Source organism: Hylobates moloch, unplaced genomic scaffold, assembly GCF_009828535.3.
Source record: "Hylobates moloch isolate HMO894 unplaced genomic scaffold, HMol_V3 SCAFFOLD_14, whole genome shotgun sequence".
NCBI lineage: Eukaryota > Metazoa > Chordata > Mammalia > Primates > Hylobatidae > Hylobates > Hylobates moloch.
This window is the reverse complement of record NW_026652289.1, coordinates 83,260,264-83,287,163: the sequence shown is the minus strand read 5'-3', so window position 1 is coordinate 83,287,163 and position 26,900 is coordinate 83,260,264. Positions and strand designations below refer to the sequence as shown.

General features: G+C 39.7%; 1 protein-coding gene across 1 annotated transcript in view; it reads left to right on the top strand.

The window, feature by feature from the left end:
- The first annotated feature begins 4,876 nt into the window (after positions 1–4,876).
- LOC116482010 (neuronal acetylcholine receptor subunit alpha-7) overlaps positions 4,877–26,900 on the top strand; it is a 143,181-nt gene continuing 121,157 nt past the window's right edge. The window contains exons 1-2 of the mRNA XM_032175132.2: positions 4,877–5,009; positions 5,258–5,397. Coding sequence (XP_032031023.1) covers positions 4,955–5,009; positions 5,258–5,397 — 195 coding nt within the window. The 5' untranslated portion in view covers positions 4,877–4,954. The remainder of the gene's footprint in view (positions 5,010–5,257; positions 5,398–26,900) is intronic.

Genomic DNA, 26,900 nt, shown 5'->3' with positions numbered 1-26,900 from the left:
GCTATAGTCATTAGGAGAGTGTGATATTGGTGCAAGTCTAAGCAAATAGACTAGACCCACATATACACTGTTATGTGATGCACAAAGGTGACATGGCAATGCAGGGGGAAAGATTACTTTTTCATTAAGTGGTATAGAGTCAATTTAATATTCATATAAGACAATGAGTCCCTATTCCTACCATACTTCATAGCATACACAAAATTTAATTCTAGATGGGTGACAAATCTCAACATGAAAGGTAAGACCATAAAACTCTAGGAAAACACAGGATGTTATCTTCATGACCTTGGGGTAGACAAAGAGATCTAAAGCACAACACAAAAAATGCAAACTGTGATTGGAAATGTTGATAAATTGGACTACACTGAGATTAAGAATATCTATTCACCAAAAGATACCATTAAGAAAGTTAAATGAAGCCAGAGTTCTAAAAATTATGTTCAATATAGATGTCTGACAAAGGACTCATTCTGAATGAAGAATTAATTCCTACAAATAAATAAGAAAAAGGCAAACACAATAGAAAAATTGACAAAAGACCTGAAAAATCACTTCACGAAGGATATCCAAAATAATAATAAACACATGAAAAGCTGCTCCACTTCTTTAGTCATCAGGGAAATGCAAATTAAAAGCCACATTGAGATCAAATTACCCATAAGCCAAAATTCTGAAATTAAGTCAAAGACAAGTGGATGAATTATGTGAGGCAATTAGATCACTCATACATTGTGCTGGGAGTGTAATTAGAACAAATATTTTGAGAGATTGACAATATCTAAGAATAGTATATATCTAGAAAAAACTGTGCTGTTTTGGGAACAGAAAAGCACAATTTGAAGTAAATCATTGGTCAAAGAAGAAATCACAAAGATGTTAGAAAATATTTTGAACTGGAGGTTATGAATATAGAACATATCAAAATTAGGAGGAGGCAACTAAAGTAGTGTTCAGATGGAAATTTGCATATTTAAATGCTTACATTTGAAAAGAATCTAAAATCAGCAACCTCAGTTTACACTTTAAGAAGTTTGTAAAAAATGAGCAAATTAAACCCCAAATAAGTAGAAGGTAATAAGAAACACAAGAATAGAAATCAGTGAAATTTAAAAAAATAAAATTGAGAAAATTAAAGCAAAAGGTTGTACCATGAAAAGATTAGTAATATTGCTAAACCCTAGTAAGTGTAATCATGAACAAACAGGAGAAAACACAAATTCCTTGAAACAGTAATGAAGAGGAGGTATCACCACATAGCCTATATATATATAAATAAGGTAATAAAGGCACATAATAAACAACTTTGTCAATAAATGCAATAACTTAAACGAAATAGACAAATTTGTAAAAAAAATACAATTTAGTAAGTTTTTCCCAAGAAGAAATAGAAACTGAATTGTACTATATATCTATTAAAAATTGGGTTAACATTAAGAAAATAATCTGTCCACAAAAACTCCAGACACAGATAGTTTCACTAGTTAGTTTCATCAAACATTTAAGAAACAAATTATATCTTGCACAAACTATTTCGGAAAGTAGAGGAGGAGGAAGCATAAGATCTTCTACTAAAATTAGATGATAAAATTACAAGAAATGAAAATGATAAAGCAATATCCTCCATGGATATACATAGAAAATTCTTTTAAAATCTACTAAGAAATTAAATTCAACAGTAATCAAATCCATGACCAAGTGAATTTGTGGTTTGATGTCTTTTGTCAATATTGAAAAGTTCTCAGAATTTATTCTTTGAGTAGTGCTTTTGTCTTACATTCACTGTCCATTTAATGAAAGGATCTTTTATATCTGAAAGACCTGGGGAGGAGGGTAGCCACCCAGCAAAGTCATCTGAACTTTTTGATTGTGGTGTGAGGGAGAAAGAAACTTTCACTGTGGTAAGCCAATGAGAATTGAGGATTATCACTGCAACAGACATCACCCACTATGATAACTAGCTTTACCATTTTAAACGTACAAATTTTATTTATTTTCATTATTTTTATTTATTTATTTATTTTGAGATGGAGTCTCGCTCTCTTATCCTGCTAGTGTGCAATGGCGTGATCTCAGCTCACCACAACCTCTGCCTCCCGGGTTCAAGCAATTCTCCTGCCTCAGCCTCCCAAGTAGCTGGGATTACAAGTGCCTGCCAACATGCCCGATTAATATTTGTATTTTCAGTAGAGACAGGGTTTGGCCACGTTGGCCAGGTTGGTCTTGAACTTGTGACCTCAGGTGATCCACCTGCCTCAGCCTCCCAAAGTGGTGGGATTACAGGCGTGAGCCACTGCGCCCCGCCACAAATTTTATAGTTTATTTTTCAGTGTCCTATTATCTCAAATTGTGAGGCACACATTTTTCTGTTTACTCTGCCTACTGACTTTGCCTAATTGACGGTGGCCTAGGATGATGTAGCGTTTGTTTCCTTGAATGGTTTACATTTTTTATTTTGAACTTATTTTCAAGGATATTGCAATTTGGGGGCATTTTTTGGAGTCCCATGTGTGTAAAGTTACTAAATCTTCCTCCAGAGGAATTCTTGAATTCTAAACCGTATAATACACATTTGGACTCCACACCTAAGCCTAATGCACTTTTTGGTTTTTAAATGTGTAATTATCTTTTTCCCCCTATCCGGAGCCCAAGCAGAAAACATGCTTCCTTCCACTTCCCTGGCTAATGGTTGAGGTTTCCTGGTCTTTTTTACACTGGAAAGGAGATTATACCAATTTCTGGATTTATGTGAATATCTCCGTTCCAGCTCCCCACCTCTCATAGGCCCCAAGCCCAAGGTCACCTTACCTCCTGAGAGTGTGTTAAAATTTCCCTCTTACCCATAGAATCCATATTTTTGGTATGCCCAGGCATGTATTCACATCCTGCTATGTTTTATTCGCTAACTTCCAGCACTCCTACATTGTAAGCTGAGTGAGTGGATTGCGCTTGCAGGTCCTCCAGGTGCCTAGCAGAGAACAGAGGACAAATAAATATTTACGAATTGCTTGTCCCACCTGAAAATGGTTTACTTCTAGGTTTCTTATATTATCGGGTGCAATGGCGGTAAGGAAGCAGTTCTGGTTTCAGGAATGTGATCCTGATAGCCAGACTCAAGAAAAAATAAATTCCCTTGGCCCCATGGGCTCATGCTCTTCTAGAAGGGAAGACAGGGCTCTTAGGTACTTTCAGCGCTTGTAGAAGAGTGTTGTTACAGTCCCATGACCAGTGCAGGGGATGTGCCAGTGAGAATCTTTTCACTAATGCTTCATGGGCTTTCTCTGTTCTGCCACTGGGTTTTATTTCCCTTCTTCTAATTCCCCCTTTACCAACAACTAATCCCCTGTAGATAATTAATTCATCAAGTGCCTGCTTTGTGGTGTCCGGACTGCTAGAAGTGGTAGGGGGACTCAAGAGCCAGATGAAGCTAAGGACACGCCTGTCTGCTCTCCAGGGACCCCTGGCGTCCCTTTTTCCTGGCAGGGCGACTGCTATCCTTTGAGGTGAATCCAGTTCAGCTGTCACCTCTTCTATGAACCCCCCTCCAAAAACAGCTAATCCTTCTTCTAGGCTCTTAGGCAGTTATGAAAGCCTATGCTGACCATTTGTTTAAACATGTGTCCATTAACAGGAATACACTTAAGACACTTCATCGCAAGGGCCATGCACTGCATTGTTCTTCCAAATCAAGTAGTTGGGCTCAGTCCCCCATTCCTGCTACTGGGGTACAGTCAAGTTCAGTCACCTTTTGGTGAGCCTTTCCCTAGTTCTTGGAGTCTTAAAAGAATCCAGTGGTTTTCGGCAGTTCAGAAACCTAGGCATTGCCGCTGCGTGGTCCACGGGAGTTGCTCTGGTGGAGCTCAGATGCACGGGGGCTGCAGGAAAGAAGGTGGCAGCGCCCCCTACGCGGAAGCAGGGCGCTGCTGTGCTCAGCAGAAGGTAGTAAATGGGATGGAGCTTCAGTCACCCTGGAAGCCGCCCCTTGGCGCCTTCCTTCCTCCCTTCCTCTTTCCAAAATCAAGCCTCCTCTTCAACATCAAGAACTCTCCGCACTCCCTGGACCTCTCTGAGCCTCTCCTTCTCATTTACTCTTTCCAATGCGCTGGCTCAGAAGAGCCTAGCTAAGAACACCAAGTTCTGGCTGTCCTTCCAGCAAAGAGTTAGGAGTTAACTTTTTGATCTTTTTAATCTCCTTTAAAAAAGAATGAGCCATACATTAGGGTAACCACTGGGAATCCCATCACACACATTGGCGGCATCTCTCCTCCCCGACAGGGTGCCTCCAGCACTTCAGATCCCAGCCAAGAGTCTGGCTGCTGGCGCCCAGCAAAACGGTGCGGAAAGCAAACCGGGGCTCACGGAAAGCGGGAGGAGGGGGACTTCCTCGGGTCTGTTTTGTCTGGTTGGCAAGACTTCCGAAGCCTGGTTCCCCATCGCCGCCACCCGGTCGCTGGCGTGGAGGAGGGAGTCCGGGAAGACTGGACCCCAGAATTGTCCCGGCTTTCTCCTGAGTGCCCGGCGCAGCTTCTGGCTGAGAGCGGGAGCGGGCTGAGTGGGGACAAAGAACGCAAGGGAGAGGCAGAGCCCGGCCTTGGGCAGTCCCTGGCCTGGCCGGAGGCGCGAGGCCGAGAGCCCGCTCGGTGGAGACTGGGGGGTGGAGGTGCCCGGAGCGTACCCAGCGCCGGGAGTACCTCCCGCTCACACCCCGGGCTGCAGTTCCCTGGGTGGCCGCCGAGACGCTGGCCCGGGCTGGAGGGATGGGGGGCGGGGACGGGGGCGGGGGCGGGGCTCGTCACGTGGAGAGGCGCGCGGGGGCGGGCGGGGCGGGGGCGCGCACCCGGCTCCTTAAAGGCGCGCGAGCCGAGCCGAGAGGTGGCTCTGTGGTCGCAGGCGCAGGCCCGGGCGACAGCTGAGACGTGGGGCGCGCCGGCTCGCTGCAGCTCCGGGACGCAACATGCGCTGCTCGCCGGGAGGCGTCTGGCTGGCGCTGGCCGCGTCGCTACTGCACGGTAAAGCCGCTGCCTCCCCGCCCTCCACTCCTCCGTGGGATCCCGGGCACATCCCGGGCGCCTCTGTGCGCACCGCGCCTGGGCCAGGTTTGGGATCTCCCCGCCGCCGGGGAGGGGCAGCGGGGGCGCTGCGGGGGCTGCTTGTCTGGGCTGCACCGGGTGGGCGGCGGGGGACGCGGGCAGGAGGGAGTCGGGCGTACCCCCACCGGCCTGCCCTGAGCCCCCTGCCCGGGTCTCTTCTCCTTAAGTGTCCCTGCAAGGCGAGTTCCAGAGGAAGCTTTACAAGGAGCTGGTCAAGAACTACAACCCCTTGGAGAGGCCCGTGGCCAATGACTCGCAGCCGCTCACCGTCTACTTCTCCCTGAGCCTCCTGCAGATCATGGACGTGGTGAGTCCCACCTGGCTACAGGGCTGCCCTCTCCCCTCCCTGGGCTCCGAGGGGCTTTTTAGAAAGCGTCGGGCGGCCAGGCGGTGGAGCTCGGCTGGGACACTCTAGTTGGCCCCAGGCGAGGCAGGGCCATGCTCCGAGTCTGTCCCCAGCCTGCTCTCTCCTAAGTTCTCGGTCTCCCCTCCCACCAAGGAGGGACCTGGTAAAGCTTCTTCCATCATCCCGGCCACCTGTGCATGGGTACTTTTCCCTCAGTTTAGAAACTCAAGCATCCTGAACTTGGGCTCAGTAGCAAGAACAGGTGAAGTTCACTTTTTAGTCTCCCTTATGGTGTAAGTGTTGACACGCAGTCCAGCATTGTCAATTTAGCCACTTCTAGACTTTTCTGCCGCCTATAGTATGTAACGTCTTTGGTGGGGGCTTGGCCCTGAGCTTTGCAGCTGGCGAATCTATCCAGGCAGAGGGCAAGAGGGCCAGCTGTGAACTTTCATTGTGACCCCGTCTTAGGAATGGGCATGCTTTGCCTTCCTGGTGAGGACAGGTACCGGGAGTCCTGCTCCGAGGACTCAGGGTTCCCCATCGGGAATACACATGTCTGTCCCTCCAGGCAGCTGCCACCAGTTCCATGGGCCTCTCGCCTTGCAGCCTTGCTAGTGCCCACTTCAGTTGGCGAATCTGCGTAAACTTGCCTATTGTTCCTCTATGCTGCTTTGGATATTCAATATTTATGATATATTCTCCATACAGTACAAATACTTCACACAAGTGTTTAATTCATTGTAAATGGGTTTGGTGTCTTGTCTATACAGAGTATCATATTCTATTGTGGAGCACCCTGGAGTGTGGCAGGGTGGGGCACAGGGATAATAATGTTCATTGGGAGGGAGAGCATGATGGGAAAGAGGTGAGAGAATAGCCACAATTCCTGGTTAAAAAAGAAATAGTGCTAAGAGCTACCTGGCAAAGTGGAAAAAGATAAGAGGTGATATTTCATAATCCTACAAATAAACAGTTACCCGCACTATCATGTTGATGAATGGTATATCACTTAACCTAGTTAAAATTGCCGTGATACATTGCCTCCTTTCCAACACTACACTCGCCTCAAATGTGTTCTTCCTCCTACGGACAGAATCATGCTTTAAAATATTGAATGTATATGTGATGATGTGGAAAAGTTACCATGAGAGAAGAGCTGTAGGGGAAGGCAGGTTCAGTCTCATGGGTTGTAGAACAGGAAAAGTTGCTGTTTATGGAGCAGCTCCTCAGTTACTTTAAAGAGCTCAGGATTTGTACTTGGGATCTTCGGTGGGTTCTGGCTGTGTTGGTTTCTGGATGGCTGCTGTTGGGTAAGTTTCTTAAGCATCTTGAGCCTTGGCTTTCCGGCTAATAAAATGCACACTATAGTACCTCGTCAGTCATTGTGATCAACTAAAGAATATGGAAACAACTTGAAGAGACCTTAAAGCTAGATATGTGATTATGGTCATTTTCATGCAGAAACCATATGAAAAAGGACCAGGCATCAGAGCTAACACACCCCGCAAGTGGTTTGTGACAGGGTGAGAAAGGGACGGTAGCCCCCTCTTCCCCCATTTGTCCAGGGTCACCTCCAGCCAGGCTGTCACACTGTTTGTGTCTGCTCCACAGCTGTCTCCCTTGGAGTGGGTGACCCTGTATTGCCTGGATGGGGGTGATGGTGCAGTAGCCCCTCAGTGGAGGAACAGGAGGAAGTCAGTAGAACAGGCTCCTGAGGTTGCAAAGGCTGCGGCAAGCCCTTTTGGAGAAGAGACCACTCGTGGAGAAGCTGCAGGCTTTTTTCTGGGAACTTCTGCTTCTTTAAGAGACTCTTTAGAAACCAAGTTATTATGAGGAGCTCTGAGTCTTAGGAGAAGTTTAGGCATAAGTTAGTGTTACACTACATGAACATTTAAAATAACTTTTGTCATGTTAGAAAATCACAAAAATAGCAAATTGGCACTTTGTGTCAATGACATTCCAGTGTCCTTAGGAAATGCATGTGAAGAAGGCTGTCAGCAGCCAGAGGTCATGGGAAGGGGGCGGGAGAAAGTTTATCTCTCACCTTAGCCGTGGTGTTGGCTGTGAACACATTGAACTTCCCAGCCAGGCAATGCTGTGTTCATGGAGTGGCCTTGAACAAACTCACTTACCTTTCTAAGCCCTGTTTTCTCATGTGTTAAATGAGAATAATAATACCTGCTTCAGAGGGTTTGAGAGGATTAAATAAGAGAAAGTGCTTGCCAACACTGGTGATTCACTGAAGGTCTGCTCCATCTTAATTATGTAACTACTCAACTCAGAGATCAAGAAGTCCATGCCTAGAAAGGTGTGGTCACATGCCCAAGGTCACTCTGTGATTAGTGGTAGGGCTATGAGGAAAACCAACATTGGACAAGTCCTTTGTCTTTCATCTGCTGCTTCCTTTAGACTTGGTAACTTCGGCAGAACAAAGTCATTTAATTTATTTAAACTGGATGAATTGTAACTAATTTGATGTGACTTTCCTGAGATCCTGGATGAAGCCGAAGTCTCTATCAGACATAACAAAATATGCAAACATTTGTATTCCAGCCTTACTTGGCTCTGCCCGGTTTTTGAAGTGGCGCCAGGTCTCTCCAGCTGAAATCTCAGCACTCTGGACAGAGACACAATGGTTCTCATAAAGGCTTCACATGGCAAAATCTTGGCTGGTATAGATTCTCTTTACACATGTGTTGCCCATTTTAACTGGGCTGTTCTAGAGACCATAGTAGTTGGTTTTCCTACTCCCAAATATTGTTATTGATTCCTTTTTTTGTCAGCAGAGATTCCCAACTGGAGTGATATGAAGACACCATATGATGTTACATATTTTATTTTTGTGAAAGATCATTTACGCTTTAATCAATTTATTCCACACATGCTATTGAGCTCCTATTGTAGACTTTGACAAATTCTGAGAATTAACAGAAAAATGAGGGATTATTTTTCCTTTCAGAGATCTCATGAGCTGGCTAGGGAGATTAACAAGTAAATCCAAAATTACTACATGTGATGAAATTTAACATAAATATCTATACAAAGTGCTAGAAAACATTGTGTTCAACTAGAGCAGCTGAGAATGGCTTCAAAGAATTGGTGGTTAGAGTTCTAAAAATGAGAAGGAGTTTGCCACTGGAAGTAGGAAATCTTTTCCGGGTAATGGGAACAGGCTGAGAAAAGACTGAAACTGCAGTGGAGGACAGCTCACCTTCAGCAAGGTGTGTTTTGTGGGACACTGGCAACCTGTTGATCTTTACTACAAGTTTTGCTGCAAGACTTCTCAGAAAATTTATGCTATGTTTTTTGAGACATTCTGAAAGACCAATATAATACTGACCAAACTACTGATAGTTTTACAGACACTTTTGTAAGAATTATGCTTTAGAAGCACACCTTACAAGGGGGAGGCTGTGATTTTTCTTTGGTAGGAGGTGCTAGATGAGTGTGGGGACAGTAAGGTTGCAGTGTGTGAGGCGTGCTGAGTTCCTCTGCAAGTTTGCATTTCACCTGGCCCTAGTCTAGGCACCTCTGAGGGCATGAGGAGGCAGTGTGCCAGGGGTTTTGTGAAGCTGTAAGACCAGCCTGCCATAGCATATTTTCCTAGGAATGGAAATAGTCCAAACCATGATATTCGTATTAAATTCAAGTATAAATTATAGATTGGAGTGAAAAAACTTTGCATACAATTTGGAGGCACAACATGAGTCCTCAAAGGAATTGCTTGACCTGCTATTATTCAACAGGCTCCTTCATGAAGCACTAGGCAGAGGAGGAAGATATGATGGGTTGTTAAACAGGGGAGGGAAGTAACCAAATCTCTGCTTAAGCAGAAGATGCTGAGAGCAGTGAGTGTGAGATGGGTTAGAGAGGAGAGAAAGGTAAGGGACAAGGAGGTTGAAACTAGGATGGCCACTGTGGGAATGTGGAGAGGGGGGCAGATTTAAGAGATGTTTTGGATATATTGTCCATGATCTATAACTGTGTATACAAACATCATGAATATACATCAATAAATTTGCTAAGTGAAAGTGCCTAAATTATTCTTATTGCATACACTGACTTCTGGTGATTATTAATTTACTTCCTGGGCTTGTAACTGGGCTGGGAATGAGATAATACATAAGAAATGATTTTGAAGTAATGCATATGTAAGGTTCTAATCTGCCAAGTTTCCGTAATGTTTCTCCTTTATTTGTGCTGTTTAGTCAGTCACCTGAGCACATGCATCTAAAGGCCATTCTAAGTGACTTGCATAAAATAAATATGCATTGGTTATGAAGCATGTCCAGAAGTCAAGTTTGTTAAAATGAATAATATGAACCAACATGTAATTATATACAAATGTAAAACACATAATTATACAAGATTGATTATTTTGGTATTTTATTGATTTGAAATGCAGATTCAGCTTTTTGGAAGCTTTAGTCACAAGACAGTAGAACTAAGTGGTCATGCACTTAACGCTTTGGCACTGAAGATGGCAGGCAGGGCTGTGGAGCCCAGTATCCTATGGGCTTATGTGTTATCTAAATTCCTTTGGGGGGCCCTCTGTGTAGGTTTGCAAAATGTATGATTTTACATTCATTAGCCACTATTTAAAATGCTACAACTCCAACAAAATACTATCAAATATTATAAAACCCACATACCTAGAATATATTGTAAAAAGAAATGCTGAAGGTATAATCAGGTATTGATCTTTATCATTTAAAAAAATCTTTACTTTTTTGAGCAGTTTTAGCTTCACAGCAAAATGAAGAGGAAGGTACAGAGATTTCCCACAGCTTCCTCAATTATCAACATTCCCCACTAGAGTAGTATATTTGTTACAGCTGATGAACTTATATTGACACATCATAATCACCCCAAATGCATAGTTTATAAGAGGGTTCCCTCTTGGTTTTGTATAATCTATGGGTTTGGGCAAATGTATAATGGCATAATGTGTAATACATCATTATGGTATCATACAGAGTATTTTTACTCTCCTGAAATTTCTTTGTGCTCTGCCTGCTTATCACTACCTTCACCACAACTCTTGGCAGCCACTGACCTTTTATTGTCTCCATAGTTGAACCTCTTCCACAATGTCGTATGGTTGGAATCATACAGTCTATAGCCTTTTCAGATGGACTTATTTCACTTAGTAATATGCATTTATGCTCTCTCCATACTCTTTCATGGCTTGATAGCTCACTCCTTTTTAGCACTGAATAATATGCCAGTGGTCTGGATGTAGCACAGTTTATTTATCCATTCACCTCTGGAAGAACATCTTCGTTGCCTCCAAGTTTTGGCAATTATGAGTAAAGCTGCTATAAGCATCTTGTACAGATTTTTATGTGAACATAAGGTTTCAATCACTTGTGTAAATACCAACGAGGGCACTTGCCGGTTCGTATGCTAAGAGTATGTTTAATTTTCTAAGGAAATCACAGACTATCTCCCAAAGAGGATGTACCATTTTACATTCTCACCAGCAATGAATGAGAGCCCCTGTTGCTCTATATCCATGTCAGCATTTGGTGTTGTCAGTGTTCTGGGTTTTAAGCATTCTAATAGGTGTGTAGTGGTATCACATTGTTTTATATTTGCATTTCCCTGATGACATATGATGTGGAGCATTTTTTCAGAAGCTTATTGCCATCTGTAGGTCTTCTTTGGTAAGGTGTCAAGGTCTTTGGCCAAGTTTTAAGTGTTTTTTTTTTTCTTATTGCTGAATTTAAGAGTTTATGTATATTTTTGATGACAGTCCTTTATCAGGTATGTCTTTTGCAAATATTTTTCCCAGTCAGTACCTTGTTTTCTCATTCTCTTTACATTGTATTTCACAGAACATACATTTTTAACTTCAGTGAAACCCATCTTTTAAATTCTTTCTTTTATGGATTGTGCCTCTGGTATTGTATCTAAAAAGTTATTGCAATATCCAAGGTCATACAGGTTTTCCACTATTATCTTCTAGGAGTTTTATAGTTTTCCACTTTACATTTAGGTCTGTGGTCCATTTTGAGTTAATTTTTATGAAGGGTGTAAGGTCTGTGTCTAAAAAAATTTATCTTTTTGCATGTGATTGTCCAGTTGTTGTAGGACCATTTGTTGAAAAGACGATCTTTGCTCCATTTTATTGCCTTTGCATCTTTGTCAAAGATCAGTTGATTATATTTATGTGGGTCTCTTTCTGGGTTCTCTGTTGTGTTTTATCGATCTCTTTGTCTATTCTTTCATCAATAACACAGTCTTGATTACTATAGCTTTATCCTAAGTCTTGAAGTTTGGTAGTATCAGTCCTCCAACTTTGTTGTTCTTCTTCAACATTGTGTTGGCTATTCTGGGTCTTTTGCCTCTCTCTGCAAATCTTATAATTGCTTTATCGATACCCACAAAATAACCTTCTGGGATTTGTTTGGGATTGCATTGAATCTATAGATCAAGTTGAGAAGAACTGGCATATTGACAATATTGAGTTTTTCTATTCATGAAAATAGAATAGCTCTTTAGTTAGTTCTTCCTTTATTTTGTTTGTGAGAATTTTGTAGTTTTACTCATATAGATCTTGTAAATACTTTACTAGATTTATACCCAAGTGCTTAATTTTTGGGGGGTTAAATGGTGTTTTGATTTCAATGTCAAATTCTACTTGTTAATTGACGAAATATGGGAAAGCGATTTACTTTTACATGTTAACCTTGTCTTCTGCAAAGTTGCTGTAATTGTTTATTAGCTCCTGGAGATTTTTTTTTTGGTCAGTTATTTTGGGTTTTCTACATGAATGATCATGTCGTCTGCGATCAAAAACAGCTTTATTTCTTTTTTCCCAGTCTATATACTTTTTATTTCCTTTTTCTTGTCCTTTTGTATTAGCTAGTACTTCCAGTGTGCTATTGAAAGGAGTGGGAGAGGGGACATCCTTGACTTGTTCCTAATCTTAGTGGGAAAGTTTCAGTTTTCTTATCATTAAGTATGATGTTAGCTATAGGTTTTTCGGATATGTATATATATAAAATATACATATGTACATATATAAAATATACATATGTACATATATTTTGTGTGTATATAAGATATATGTACATATTTGCATTTATATATAAATATGTATGTACATTTTGTATATTTATATATTTACATTTATATAAACATATACATATATTTTGTATATATACATATACACATTTTATATATACCTATGAAAAATATGTATATACACACATACAAAAAACCTACAGCTAACATCATACTTAATGATATATATATTTATCGAGTTGAGGAAGTTCTCCCCTATTCCGTTTACTGAAAGTTTTTGTGATGAATAGGAGTTGGATTATGTCAAAATTGTTTTCATCTATTGATATAATTGTATGATTTTTCTTTTGTAGCCTGTTGATGTAATGGGTTATATTAATTTTTTAATGTTGAGCCAGCCTTGAATATCTGGAATAAATCCCACTTGATCATGATGTATAATTCTTTTTGTACGTTGTTGAGATCAATTTGCTAATTTTTAAATTTTTGGTTGAGACAGGGTTTCATTATGTTGCTCAGACTGGTCTCGGACTCCTGAGCTCAGTTGATCTGCCTGCCTCAGCCTCCTAAAGTGCTGGGATTGGAGGTGTGAGCCACCACAACGTGCTAATATTTGGTTGAGCATTTTTGAATCTATGTTCATCAGTGATATTGGTTTGTGGTTATCTTTTCTTAGAATGTCTTTATCTGCCATTTGTATTAGGGTAATGCAGGCCTCATAGAATGTTTTAGGAAGTATATCCTCTGCTTGTGTACTCTGAAAGAGACTGTAGATAATTGGTATAATTTCTTTTTTAAATTTGTAGACTTCACCAGTGAGCCCTTCTGGGCCTGTTGCTTTCTGTTTTGGAAGGTTATTATTATTTGATTCAATTGCTCCAATAGATATAGGCCCATTCAGATTGTTTATTTCTTCTTGTTTGAGTTTTGAGAAATTTTGTCTTTCGAGGAGTAGTCCATTTTATCTAGGTTATAAAATTTGTGAGCATAGAATTGTTCATAGTATTTATTTGTTATCCTTTTAATGCCCATGGGATCTGTAATGATGTCTTCTACTTCTGATATTAGTAATTTTTGTCCTTTCTCTTTTTTTTCTTATTTAGCCTGGCTAGATGCTTATTGATTTTATTGATCATTTTTCAAAAAACAGATTTTGTTTTTGTTCATTTCCTCTATTGATTTTCTGTTTAAAATTTTGTTGATTTCTGCTCTAATTTTTAATATTTCTCTGCTTATTTTGGATTTAATTTGCTCTTTATTTCTAGTTTCCTAAAGTAGAAGCTTAGAATATTGATTTTTAGATCTTTCATTTCTGTACATTTCAATACTGTATTCAGGGCTATAGATTTTCCCTTAAGCACTTCTTTTGCTGCATCCCACAAATTTTGATAAGTTGTGTTTTCATTTTCATTCATTTTCATTTCAGTTAAAATATTTCAATGTCTCGAGAATTCTTCTTTGAGACATATATTATTTAAAGGCATATTGTTTAATCTCCACGTATTTTTGGATTTTTCAGTAATCTTTCTGTTACTGATTTCTAGTTTAGTTTCTTTGTATTCTGATAGCAGACAATGTGTAATTTCTATTCTTTTAAATTTGTTAAGGCTCATTTTATGACACAAATATGGGGAATATTCCATGTGAGCTTGAGAAGAATGTGTATTCTGCTGTTGTTGGATAAAGTAGTCTATAGATATTGCTTATATCCAATTGATGGACAATGTTTTGAGTTCAACCATGTTTATACTGGTTTTCTGCTTGCTGGTTCTTTCAATTTCTGGTAGAGGGGTGTTAAAGTTTCCAACTGTGATAATGGATTTACCTATTTATCCTTGTAGGTCTAATAGTTTTTGCCTCATTAGTTTGATGCTGTGTTTTTGGGCACATACACATTAAGGACTGTTATGTCTTTTTGTAGAATTGATCTTTTTATCATTAGGTAATATCCTTTTTTATCCCTGGAAACTTTCCTTGCTTTGAAGTATGCTCTATCTGAAATTTACATAGCTATTCCTGCTTTCTTGGATTAGTGTTAGCATGGTATATTTTTCTCCATCCATAAGACATTTTTAATTTATATGTGTCTTTATATGTAGAGTGGGTTTTTTGTAGGCACATACAGTTGGGTCTTGTTTTTTGATCTGCTCTTACAGTCTCTTTAAATTGATGCATTTAGACCACTCAAAGTGATTGTTGATATAGTTGGATCAATAACTATCATATTTGTTACTGATTTTTTGTTGTCCTTGTTCCTTATTTCAGTTTTTGTTTTCCACTCTGACTTTTATGGTTTAGTTGGGCATTTTATATGGTTATGTTTTCCCTCCTTTCTTGGTGTATCAGTTATAGTTCTTTTTTTACTGTTTTAGTGGTTGCCCTAGAGTTTGCAATGTACATTTACAACTAACCCAAGTCACCTTTCATGTTACATTACACCACTTCATGGGTAATGCGAGTACTTTATAATGCAAAATAACATGAATTTCTTCCTCCTGTCCCTTGTACCATTTCTTTCTTTTAAGGTGCGTGTGTGTGTGTGTGTGTGTGTGTGTGTGTGTATTATATATGTATATATGATGTATACACATAAGTATAATAAAATACATTGTTGCTATTGTTACTTTGAACAAACGATTATCTGTTAGATAAATTAATAAGAAAAACAAAAGTTTTTATTTTGCCTTCACTTTTTCCTTCTTCAGTGGTTCTGTCTTTAATTTAGATATAACTTTCAACCTGTATCATTTCCCTTTTTTAAAGAACTTCTTTTAACATTTTTTCAAGGCAGGTCTGCTTGCAACAAATTTCTTCAATTTTTGCCTGAGAATGTATTTTTTTTCCTTATCTTTTGAAGGATGATTTCAATAATTCTAGATTTGTGACTTCCTCTCTCAGCACTAGTTATTTTACTCTACTCTCTTTTTGATTGCATGGTTTCATATAAGTCAGGTGTAATTCTTACCTTTTTGGTCCTCTAAAGGGAAGGGTTTTTTGTCCCCCTTTGGCTTCCTTCAGGATTTTGTCTTAATTGTTTATAGTTTGAAATGATATACCTAGGTGTTGGATGTTTTTCCCCCACATGTATCAGCTTGCTGTTTTCTGAGATTCCTGGATGTGTGGTTTGGTGTTTGACACTAATTTGGGGAAATTCTCAATCATTGTTTCAAATACTTCTGTTCCTTTCTCTACTTCAACAGTCCCCAACCTTTTTGACACCAGGGACCTGTTTTGTGGAAGACAATTTTTCCATAGACTGTCGGGGGCCATGGTTTTGGGATGAAACTGTTCCACCTCAGATTGTCAGGCCTTCGTTAGATTCTCATGAGGAGCGTGCAACCTAGATCCCTTGCATGTGAAATTCACAATAGGGTTTGTGTTCCTGTAAGAATGTCACGCTGCCACTGATCTGACCGGAGGCGTAGCTCAGGCAGTAATGCTCCCTGACCTGCCCCTCACCTCCTGCTGTGTGACCCAGTTCCTAACAGTCCAGGGACAGGTACTGGCCTGTGGCCTGGGGGTTGGGGAGCCCTGCTCTACTTCTTCTCCTTCTCACATTCCCATCACACATATGTTACACCATTTGTAATTGTCCCACAATCCTTGGATATTCTATTCTGTTGTTTTCAGTCTTTGTTCTCTTTGCTTTTCGGTTTTCAAAATTTCGATTGATATTCCTCATACTAGGGATTCTTTCCTCAGCTGTATCCAACCTACTAGTAAACCCATCAAATATATTCTTTATTTTTGTTACATTATTTTTGATTGCTGGAATTTCTTTTTGGTTATGTCTTAGGAGTTCCATCTCTGTGCTTACATTGTTTAACTGTTCTTGCATGATGTCTGCTTTTTCCATTAGAGCCTTTAGCATATTAATCGTAGTTGTTGTAAATTCTGGTCCGATAATTCCAATACTGCTGCTATGTCTGGTACTAATGCGTGTTCTGTCTCTTCAAATTGTGTTTTTTGTTTGTTTGTTTGTTTGTTTTTTGCCTTTTAGTATGCTTTGTAATTTTTTCTTGATTGGTGGTCATGATGTACCAGGTAAAAGGAACTGCTGTAAATTAGTAAGTTACTAATGTAGTGGTAAGGTGTGGAGGGAGGGGAAGCATTCTATACTCCTATGATTAGGTCTCAGTTTTTTAGTGAGCCTTTCCCTCTGGACACGAACTTCATAGGTGTTTCTTAGTTTGTTTCTCCCCACTTGAGTGCGATAGGATGGCTAGAGTGGGTGAAGTTCAGTATTTCCCTTCCCTTGGGTCAGGTAAGCTCTGATAATGCCCTAGAGGGTTAGACTCTGGTTAATTCATTTCTCCTGATGGCAGGCTTTATTAAAAACACAGAAAATTCTGGCACATTTCCAAATGGTTTCTTTCACTTCCCTCTGGTGGAAGGACGAGGGAACATTTCTTCAGTATTTCCTGTGGGAACCTGGTAGAGCTTCTGGAGGTAAATCTCATGATATTTGGGAACCCCCTATGATTGAATCCTTTTGGAATTTTTAACTTTCAAAGTTGTACGCACTGAGCCTCCAGGAATTTGCCAATTCCAGTTCAGGTTTTCTTACTCTGCTGCTGGTTCCTGTGGTGTTTTTGCTGATTAGTCTCTGCTCTGGAAAGTCCTGGCTCTCTGTATCCCCTGTTTGTCCCTCTAATCTTGAGAGCAGAAGTTCATCCTGTGTGTTCTCCTCTTAGTTTGGCTCCAAGAAGAGCTGTTGTTTTTTTTAGTGTGTTCACCTTTTTGCTTGTTAGGACAAAGTTGTAACTTCTGAGCTTCTTGCATCAGGAACCAGGAACTGGATCTAATAATGTTTTTATAAGATACATTTCTTAAAATGACAAAAGTAATATGTGTTTGTACAGGAGCTAAATTAAACCAAAAAAAGAATCAAGAAGTTGAAAATCAAGGGGGTAAAAATCAGCACACACAGCATTCTGGCGGAGTTCATGCTATCTTTTCTTTATGGTTATAGATGTGTAGAGAAATATTTAAATATTTAAAAGTTAAAAGGTATAAACATGGTGTATGGTGCCTTAAGCAGTATTAACAGGCATTGATTTTAAAGTGGTACACTTAGGCCCATTAGTAACAAATACAGATTTTAAAATACATTTATGTTTTTTTCATTAATTCTTACCATCACTGCATATTCAATCTATATTCCTTTTGTAATTTAAAAACCATTTTTTAAAATGTGTTTAAATGATTTATGATGATACTTATAAATAACACATAGTTGGGTTTTTAAAAAAATTGAATTTGATAATCTTTGTATTTTAGTTATCCTTCATGTGATTACTGATCTATTTGGTTTTAAATCTATCCTTCACTATTTACTTCCCCTTACCCTTGTCTCTTCTATGTTCTTTTTGTCCTCTTTTTTCTTACACTTTTCTGGATTAATTGCTCATTTTATATTATTCTAATTTTCTCTTCTATTAGTTCGTTAGTCATATTTCTTTCTTTTTGTTTTACAGTGGTTGATCTGGAGATTACAATAGGAATCCATGACTAAGTAAAGTCTAGTGAAAGTCATCAACCTTTCTGTACAATGTGAGGACTTTACAACACTTTAATTCCATAATTCCAATTTATCTGCTGTTATTGTCATATATTTTATTTCTATAAATGTATTTAAACCTTATAAGATTATAATTTTTTTTTGCAGTCCGTATTCTTTTAGATTTACATATACATTTACCTTTTTTGTTACTTTAATTCCTCCCTGTATCTTCTAACTTTCATCTGAGATAATTTTCCTTCTGTCCTTTAGACTTCTCTTTCATGAGAGTTTGGAAGTAGGACAATTTCTCCATGTTTGTTTCAAAACTTATTTATATTGCCTAATTTTTGTGTGATAATTCAGAAATGCAGACTTCGTGTTGCCAGTTAGTTACAGCACTTTTATATACAGCATAGTGTCTATAGTCTATTACCCTAGTGTTTTCTGACTTCAGTACTTAAGAGGTCAGCTGTATGCCTTACTGTTGCTTCTCTGTTCTTGTTTTCTTTGGTCGCTTTTAAATTTTATTCTTTGTCTTTGATTTTCAACAGTTTTGCTATGATAAGAATATGTTTCTGCTCTTTTGTTTTACCTGCTTGGGATTTAGAATGACTTATTAAATCTGTTCCTTGGTTTCATTCACAAGTTTTGGACAATTGTTGCCAGATCGATCGATCCTTTTTTCCTTCCTTCCTTCCTTCCTTCCTTCCTTCCTTCCTTCCTTCCTTCCTTCCCTCCCTCCCTCCCTCCCTCCCTCCCTCCCTTCCTTCCCTCCTTCCCTTCCTTCCTTCCTTCCTTCTTTCCTTCCTTCCTTCCTTCCTTCTTTTTTTTGGGGATGGAGTCTCACTGTGTTGCCCAGGCTGGAGTGCAATGGCACAATCTTGGCTCACTACAACCTCTGCCTCCTGGGTTCAAGCAATTCTTCTGCCTCAGCCTCCCGAGTAGCTGGAACTACAGGTGCGCACCACCACGCCTGGCTAATTTTTGTATTTTTAGTAGTAGCAGGTTTTCACCATATTGGCCAGGCTGGTCTCGAACTTCTGACCTCATAATCCGCCTGCCTCAGCCTCTCAAAGTGCTGGGATTACAGGCATGAGCCACTGCGCCCAGCCTAATATTTCTTTAGATATGGCTTCTGTTCTATTTTTTCTGCCTTCTCTTTTTGGGACAATGATTAAATGTTCACCACAGCTTTCACTTTATCTCAGTGATTCTCAACCAGGGGCAGTGTCTCTCCCCAGGGAATATTTGGCATTATCTTGAAAAAATTTCAGTTGCCCCAACTGGGGAGAAGGATGCTACTGACACTTACAGGGAGGAGGCTAGGGATGCTGCTAAATGACCTATAGTGCGTAGGATGACTCCTCAAGAAAAAGAATTATCTGGCCCCCAATGTCAACAGTGCTGAGATGGAGAAGCCTGCTTTATTCCATATGCCTCCTATTCTTTGCTATAATTCCCGTTACTTTGTCTCTCCATGCTTCATCCAGTCTGTTTTCTGTTGACGTATATTCAATATTCAGTCCTTGAATTCTCTCATTGTGTCTGTTGTTAGTCCCATTTATTGACTCCCTTTTAAAGTTTCAGATATTGCATGCTTTAGTGTTAGAGTTTCCTTTTGGTTCTTACGAAATTTTCTAGCTCTCAAGCTAGTTCTAAGTTTCTTCACATATATTAATAAGACTATTTTTATAGTCCCTGTCTGATAATTCCATTCTTAAGACACTTTGTGCCTCTGTTTTTATTAGTGATGGTTCTTTTTGCTTTTCTGTTACATGGTCTGTGCTCCTTCTGAGCCTGGTTGTGTTTGTAGTTTGTCCCAGACAGTGTATGAGAAAAATGGTAGAGATGACAGAACGGAGAACACTTTTACTCTTGTTAATATTTGCCTCTGACAACAGCTACCCCATGGGCAGCAGCAACCACACATAACCTTAATTAGATTAGGGATTGAGAAGATGCGAAGATGGGCTTCAGTCCCTTTAAGCACTGGTTTGTTTCTGGTTCTTGCATATACATTCTAGGGCATAAATACAGAGAATTTACTAGAGTCCTCTCTCTCTTCGATAAGTTTTTTTTTTTTTTTTTTTTTTTTTTTTTTGAGACGGAGTCTCACTTTGTCACCCAGGCATACAGTGGCACAGTCTCAGCTCACTGCAACCTCCGTCTCCCGGGTTCCAGTGATTCTCCTGCCTCAGCCTCCCAAGTAGCTGGTATTACAGGCATGCGCCACCATGCCTGGCTGATTTTTCTATTTTTAGTAGAGACGGGGTTTCAAGACGTTCCCCAGGCTGGTCTTGAACTCCTGACCTCAAGTGATCTGCCCGCCTTGGCTTCCCAAAGTGCTGGGATTGCAGGCATGAGCCACCGCACCTGGCCCTCTCTTCAGTAAGTCTTGAGCTCAAATTTTTCCCCTTTTCTCTTAAGTTTGTTAAGGTTTGCTCAAAATTTTAGCCTCTTAAGCATTATTAAATAATCACCACAGGCTCTGGAAAGGTGGCCTCAAATCTTGGTGTTCTCTCAGGGCTCCCCTCCCTTCCTGGACTTGTCCCTGCAATTCCTTACTGCTCTATTAGTATTCTGGTGCCCTCAAGCATGATTTTTCTTTTTTTTTTTTTTCCCCAAGCTCTTCTAATTGTTCTCACTGGAGAGTTGGTGAGAACCAACTAGTTCATCATCACTGAATAGCAGAACAGAAATTCTAAGTGGACATACATATCACATGTGCTCTCTAATTCGTGGAAGCTAAGAAAGTGGATCTCACAGAAGTAGAGAGTGTAATGGTGGTTACCAGGGGCTGCGAAGACAGTGAGGAGAGGATGATGAAGACAAGTTGGTTAAAGGGAGTAAGATAGAAGAGGCCAGGTGCGTTGGCTCACACTTGTAATCCCAGCAGTTTGGGAGGCCAAAGAGGGTAGATCACAAGGTCAAGAGATCGAGACCATCCTGGCCAACATGGTGAAACCCCATTTCTACTAAAAATACAAAAATTAGCTGGGGGTGGTGGCACATGCCTGTAGTCCCAGCTACTCAGGAGGCTGAGGCAGGAGAATCCCTTGAACCCGGGAGGCGGAGGTTGCAGTGAGCCAAGATCGCGCCACTGCACTCCAGCCTGGTGACAGAGCGAGACTCTGTCTCAAAATAAATAAATAAATAAAATTAAATAAAAAAAAGTTAGATGAAAGATATAGTTAGAAGGAATAAGTTCTAGTATTTGATAGTATAGTAGAGAAATTATAGTTAACAATAATTTATTGTATATTTCAAAATAACTAGAAGAGCAGACTTGTAATTTTCCCAACATAAAAGATAAATGTTTGAGGTGGTGGATACCCCAATGATACCGATTTCATCATTACACATTGTCTGTGGGTATCAAAATATCACAGGTACCTCCAAAATATGTACAGCTATTAGATATAAATAAAAAAATCTGTAATGCACCTTTATAATTGATACCAATTTATTATGGTAGAAATTTTGTCTCCTAAAACCTGAAGAGGTTTAGGAGACAGCCCTAAAGAGGGCTGTGGGAGATAAACCCACAAAATTCTTTTAATCTGTATAGACTGAGAGTTGTAAGCACTTTTACTAAAGGAATCTTTCTTGTAAATGTTGCCTTTCAAGGCTACCACTGAAGATATTCCCTGACGGGTTCAGCTCTCTCAGAGCTTCTCGTTTCATCCTTGACATGCTGTTAAAGGAAGAGAAATAGTCTTGTCATGGAGGAAGGCCAGCGAAAATCTCTGCTGCCTTATTGATTTATTTTTACCATCAGGATTAGGTAGTGTTTTACTCCTCCTCAGAGAAGAGGGAAGTCATTTGGCATCTTCTAATTGCAGTTCCCATGCCCTTAATTTCAGTGATTTCCTTACTCCGTCAACATCAGTTATAAACTGTTGTAGCCAAAGAAATTCAAAAAGTATTGTAGAATAGTATGTACTTGGGCATATTTATGTGTGTGTAAATGCACACTCAGTCACACACACCCCTGTTATCCTTAGCTCTCCTTGTTGATTTTATTTTTGATATCTCAAGACAAGGCATCATGTACTATGCTAATTAAGTTTCCAAGATCTAAAGCTTGAAGATATAGCAGAAGCCTTGGAGTCACAGCTCCCAGGTAGCCAAAATAATGGACTGAAACTAATATGAAATGAAGCAATGAATTATACGAAATCTTGTATTATGGGTTAAAAATTAGTGCAGAAGAATGGGCTGTGGGAAAGGCCTGGATGTGTGGCTGACTACTGGCTCTGCGTCAGCTCGTAGGTGTAGGAGCTGACCTGTCTAAACTGTAGGTGGCAGTGGACGAGGAGTAGGAAATTGTAGTTGTCATGGTTAATGAATGCCACCTGTGAGAGATTCTCAGCATGGGAAATTTACTCTTGCATCATTGGAAGTGAATTGTCTGTAAATATTCCTGTCTTGGGTAAAAGAGGTGGTGTCTGTACTCTGGGGAGAGGACTTAGAGAAGGAGGAGAACTTATTTGCTTTATTTTGTGGAGAGAAGGCACGTGTTAGGCTAACTCTTTAGTTGGTTTCAAATTTCAGGATTGTTAAATGAGTTTATAATCTAAAGTATCCATTTTAAGAAGCTCACACAGAGAAGATATTATGATCAGGGATTTAGATTAAGCAAATTAGGGTAAGGCTGCTCACTCATTGCCAAAGTATATTTCATTAAGTGCAAATGGATGAAATTTACAATTGAAATCACTAGTCAGGAAACAGTTTGTTTCAGTTCTCCATTAAGAAGTTTTATTGTCATTTGAAGTAACCTTTAACACACTGGCTAGCTCATAGAGAGACACACATTTTATTTTGGAAGTTGTTCTTTAACCCTATTTTAAAACTTTAAATTGTAGTAGAATAGATATACACTAATGTGGCACGATATCAAAACCAATTCAGTGCGTTACCACAAAGTGAACCCACTTAAGCTGTCACCACCCAGTACAGATCTTCGCTCCTCCAGAGCTAAACTATTTGCCTTACATCAAACACCAGAGTCTAGTTTTGCCCTTCTCTGTGTAAGAGGAATCACCCAAGCACACAGCATGCGTTCTTTGGGATCTGGCTTTTTTGGTTCATTTTTATTTTTGTGAGCCACCCAAGTTGTTGTCTGTAGCTCTTCTTTCGTTTTTATTGTATGAATATAACAACATGTATTATTATATTGATGGCTATTTAGATTTCTTCTAGATTTTGTCTGTTTTGAAGAACACTTCAAGGAATGTGTTACATGTCTTTTGATGGACAGGAGTATGCATTTCTCTCTGATACAGACGTAAAAGTAGATTAGCGGGGCCATAGGGCAGCGTGTTTTTAACTTTTCTGGATGACGCTAAACAATTTTCAAAATGGTTATACCAATTAACATTCCCACCAGCAGTGTATGAAAATTCTTGTTGCTCTACATACTCACCAACGCTTGGCATTTTTAGTCTATTAAATTTACCATTCTAGTGGGTGTGGAGTGACATTTTCTTGTGATTTTAATTAGCATTTCCCTGATTACAGCTAAGGTTGAGGAGACTTTCATTTTTTTGTTTTTCCCATTTTGATGTATTATTTTGAGAAGTGTCTAATCGTGTCTCTTTACTATTTCTCTCTCTCTTTTTTTGTTTTGTGTTGGTTTGTTTTTTCTTTATTGATTTGTATGAGTTTTTCTGTATTACAGATATAAACCCGTAGTCATTGTCTTTGTTTTGTGCTGTTGTAACAGACTGGGGACTGGGTAATTTATTGAAAATAGAAATTTATTTCTCATAGTTCTGGGGATGGGAAAGTCTGATATCAAGGTACCAGTATCTGGCATAGGTCCTCTTGCTGCTTCATAACATGGTGGAAGGCATCACATGGCAGAAGGGCAAAGAGTGGGTGTGAGAGAGAGAGAGAGAGCAAGAGAGTTAAACCCACTCCCTTCATAATGAACCCATTCCCACGGTAACTGCATTAGTCCATTCGGGAGGGTGGGGCCTTCATGACCTAAGCATCTCTTAATAGGTCCCGTCTCCCAATACCATCCTAGTGGAAATTAAATTTCAGCATGAGTTTTGGAGGGGTCAAGCATTCAAACTATTGCAGTTGGCCAGGCACGGTGGCTCACGCCTGTAATCCCAGTACTTTGGGAGGCTGAGGCAGGTGGATCACGAGGTCAGGAGATCGAGACCATCCTGGCTAACACAGTGAAACCCTGTCTCTACTAAAAATACAAAAAATTAGCCGGGTGTGGTAGCGGGCGCCTGTAGTCCCAGCTACTTAGGAGGCCAAGGCAGGAGAATGGCGTGAACCCGGGAGGCGGAGCTTGCAGTGAGCCGAGATTGCGCCACTGCACTCCAGTCTGGGCGACAGAGCGAGACTCTGTATCAAAAAACACAAAACAAAACAAAACAAAACAAAAACCATTGCAGTTATATGTTTTGCAGGTATCTTAGACTCTTTGGCTTATTGTTTTACTTTTTGACATTCATTCTTTTCTCCTTTTGTAAACTTTCAATTGAAGTATGACATGCTTACAGATTAACGGTGTCTTTTGGTGAACAGAAATTCTTAATTTTAGTGTGGCCTAGTTTAGAAATTCTTTCTTCTACGTTTAGTGCTTATAGTGTCATATTTTAAAAGTCTTTCCCTTCCCCAAGTTCATGAAGATACTTTTCTATATTTTTTAGAAGCTTTCCATTGTTGTCTTAGTGAATTTTTGTTACTGTTTTACCTCTCATGTTTATGTTATAACCCACCTAGAACTGGTTTTTGTATATAAAGTGTATCACTTTTAAGCAGCTTTATGGAAATTAGACTGGTGACTAATTTATTTTGTTTTTCAAGAGTCGTGAAAGGGTTGTTAGTGGAATGAATGCATGATTGTTTAACTGTATCACATTTGGACATTGTATTGTCCACCATGCCTGTGCCCTAATGGACATTTTAATTATTTAATGTGTGTATGATATGAAAATAATGTATGGATTATGGAAATTTTTAATATTTAAAAATGTTGACATCACACACATTATTTACAATGTCAGTAGTAAAGAAGGGCTTATGAGAAGCCCTGGTCCCTGGCCCCAGATTTCCCATCACCATCCTAAGACAGGTACTTTTAACAGGCTCTGTTTCAGGTCATCACTCCTATTTTAATATTCTGCTTATGTTTCTATTTCTTGATTGATTAAAATATCAAATTCTCTGGACCTCTACTGAAATTAAAATGCCTTTAATTAAATATCTTCAGTATGGATATGCTTATTTTTAGGAGGGATTTTGTTAATAAAAAAAACATTAGGCAAATTCAATTTAGCAGACGTTATATGAGCAAAGAACAATTCATGAATCAAGCAGCACTCAGGACCAGAAGAGGTTCAGAGAGCTCGACCCAGTAGTGTGAGCAACCAGCTTTTATAGGCTGAACACAGAAGCAAATTAGATAATCTGATTGGCTACCAGTAGGCACTTGTCTTACTTGGCGTGGAGTGATGAGTTGGCTGCCTGTGATTGGCTGAAATCTAGCTGTTCATGATTAGCTGAAACTCTGCCATTGTAGTCCTAAGTTAGGTTTTGGTTTGTTTACTTAATAAATTAGGTTGCCTTTGTTAAGTAGGAACTCAAAGATGGGAGATAGTCTCAAGCCAGTGGCCTCCTGCTTATTTCATTTAGCAGTTTGTTTATTAGGAATGGCAGTGTGTCCCTCAAATCAGGATCTGATGATGAAGGTTGTTGGCTAATGATTGAGATAGAGATGGGTTTCTTTGTTTGTTTTGATTTGGATGCTTATCTGACTCTGAAGGAAAAGAAAAAAGTTTCCCTAAGTTTCTTAGCAAATCAAAAGCCTTCTACACTGACTGATTTTAAAGATAGGCTGTAATTAGGTAATGAACACTTTGGTGTGTTAACTTGGAAAACCCCAACTTTATAGCCATAGCTAATATATTCACTGAAATATATTTTGGGTTTTGAAAATCAATTGGTCAAAAGCTTTAAAAACATTCTTTTTAAAAACAACATTTACAAACTTTCTTGCAGAGTTTTCCTTTAAAAATAAAAAGTGCTACTTTTTAAGCCTTTGATCAAATGTTGATACTCCTCAACTTTGTGACTAAATCATTTAGGACAATATTTTAAATTTGCCTAAAATATCTGTAGGTTAAAGATCAAGAAAATTTCTTGATTAAAAATGAAAAGATAACAGATATGTTGATAAAAATGGACAACATCCATAGAATCCTGATACTTGCAAACATTCAGGTGTTTGTAGTTACTCTTCAGGGCCACATCCTGTAGACAACTGGAAGTCAGGATATACACGTAAGTTAGGTAAATTTCAGACAGATCTGTCCTGGAGGCTTCCCTGTTCTTTATATTACCGGTCTTGCATTTTACAACTTCAGACTAAACAGTAACTGTATCAGAGGCCTTTGTCTTAGTGATTAGGCCAGGGAGTGATCTACACTGACTCATGGTCCCAGGAGCAGTAGGCTTTTAATTCTGCTTTCTGTACTCTAGGATTGACTATCATGCTTCTGAAGATGATGTGTGGCTGCAGGGTGCACCTCCTTGCCTCCTTTCCCTCTGAAACATGCAGGGTTGTTCGGACCCTCCATCCTCTTCCATGCACAAAGCAGTTAATGCAAATTCCATGGTCCGAGACAATCCTTTGACAGTAACCATCAGTCATGCATTAAAACAGCAGTGTACAGATGGTACCTTCATTGTTTCTGACAGGGACAATTATGGGCATTAGATTAAAGTAAAAACTGAAAAGGAATATTCATGACAGGAAATTTTCCTTTTCCGGGGGTGTTTTGCAACAGCGGGAAGCAGCTGGTCATTGATGTGTCAGCACAAGGCAGCTTCCTGGATTTCCACTGGCTTCCTGGATTTTTCCAGATGTCACTTGGAAAGCCCACTGAATTAGTGCTTGAAACTTAGT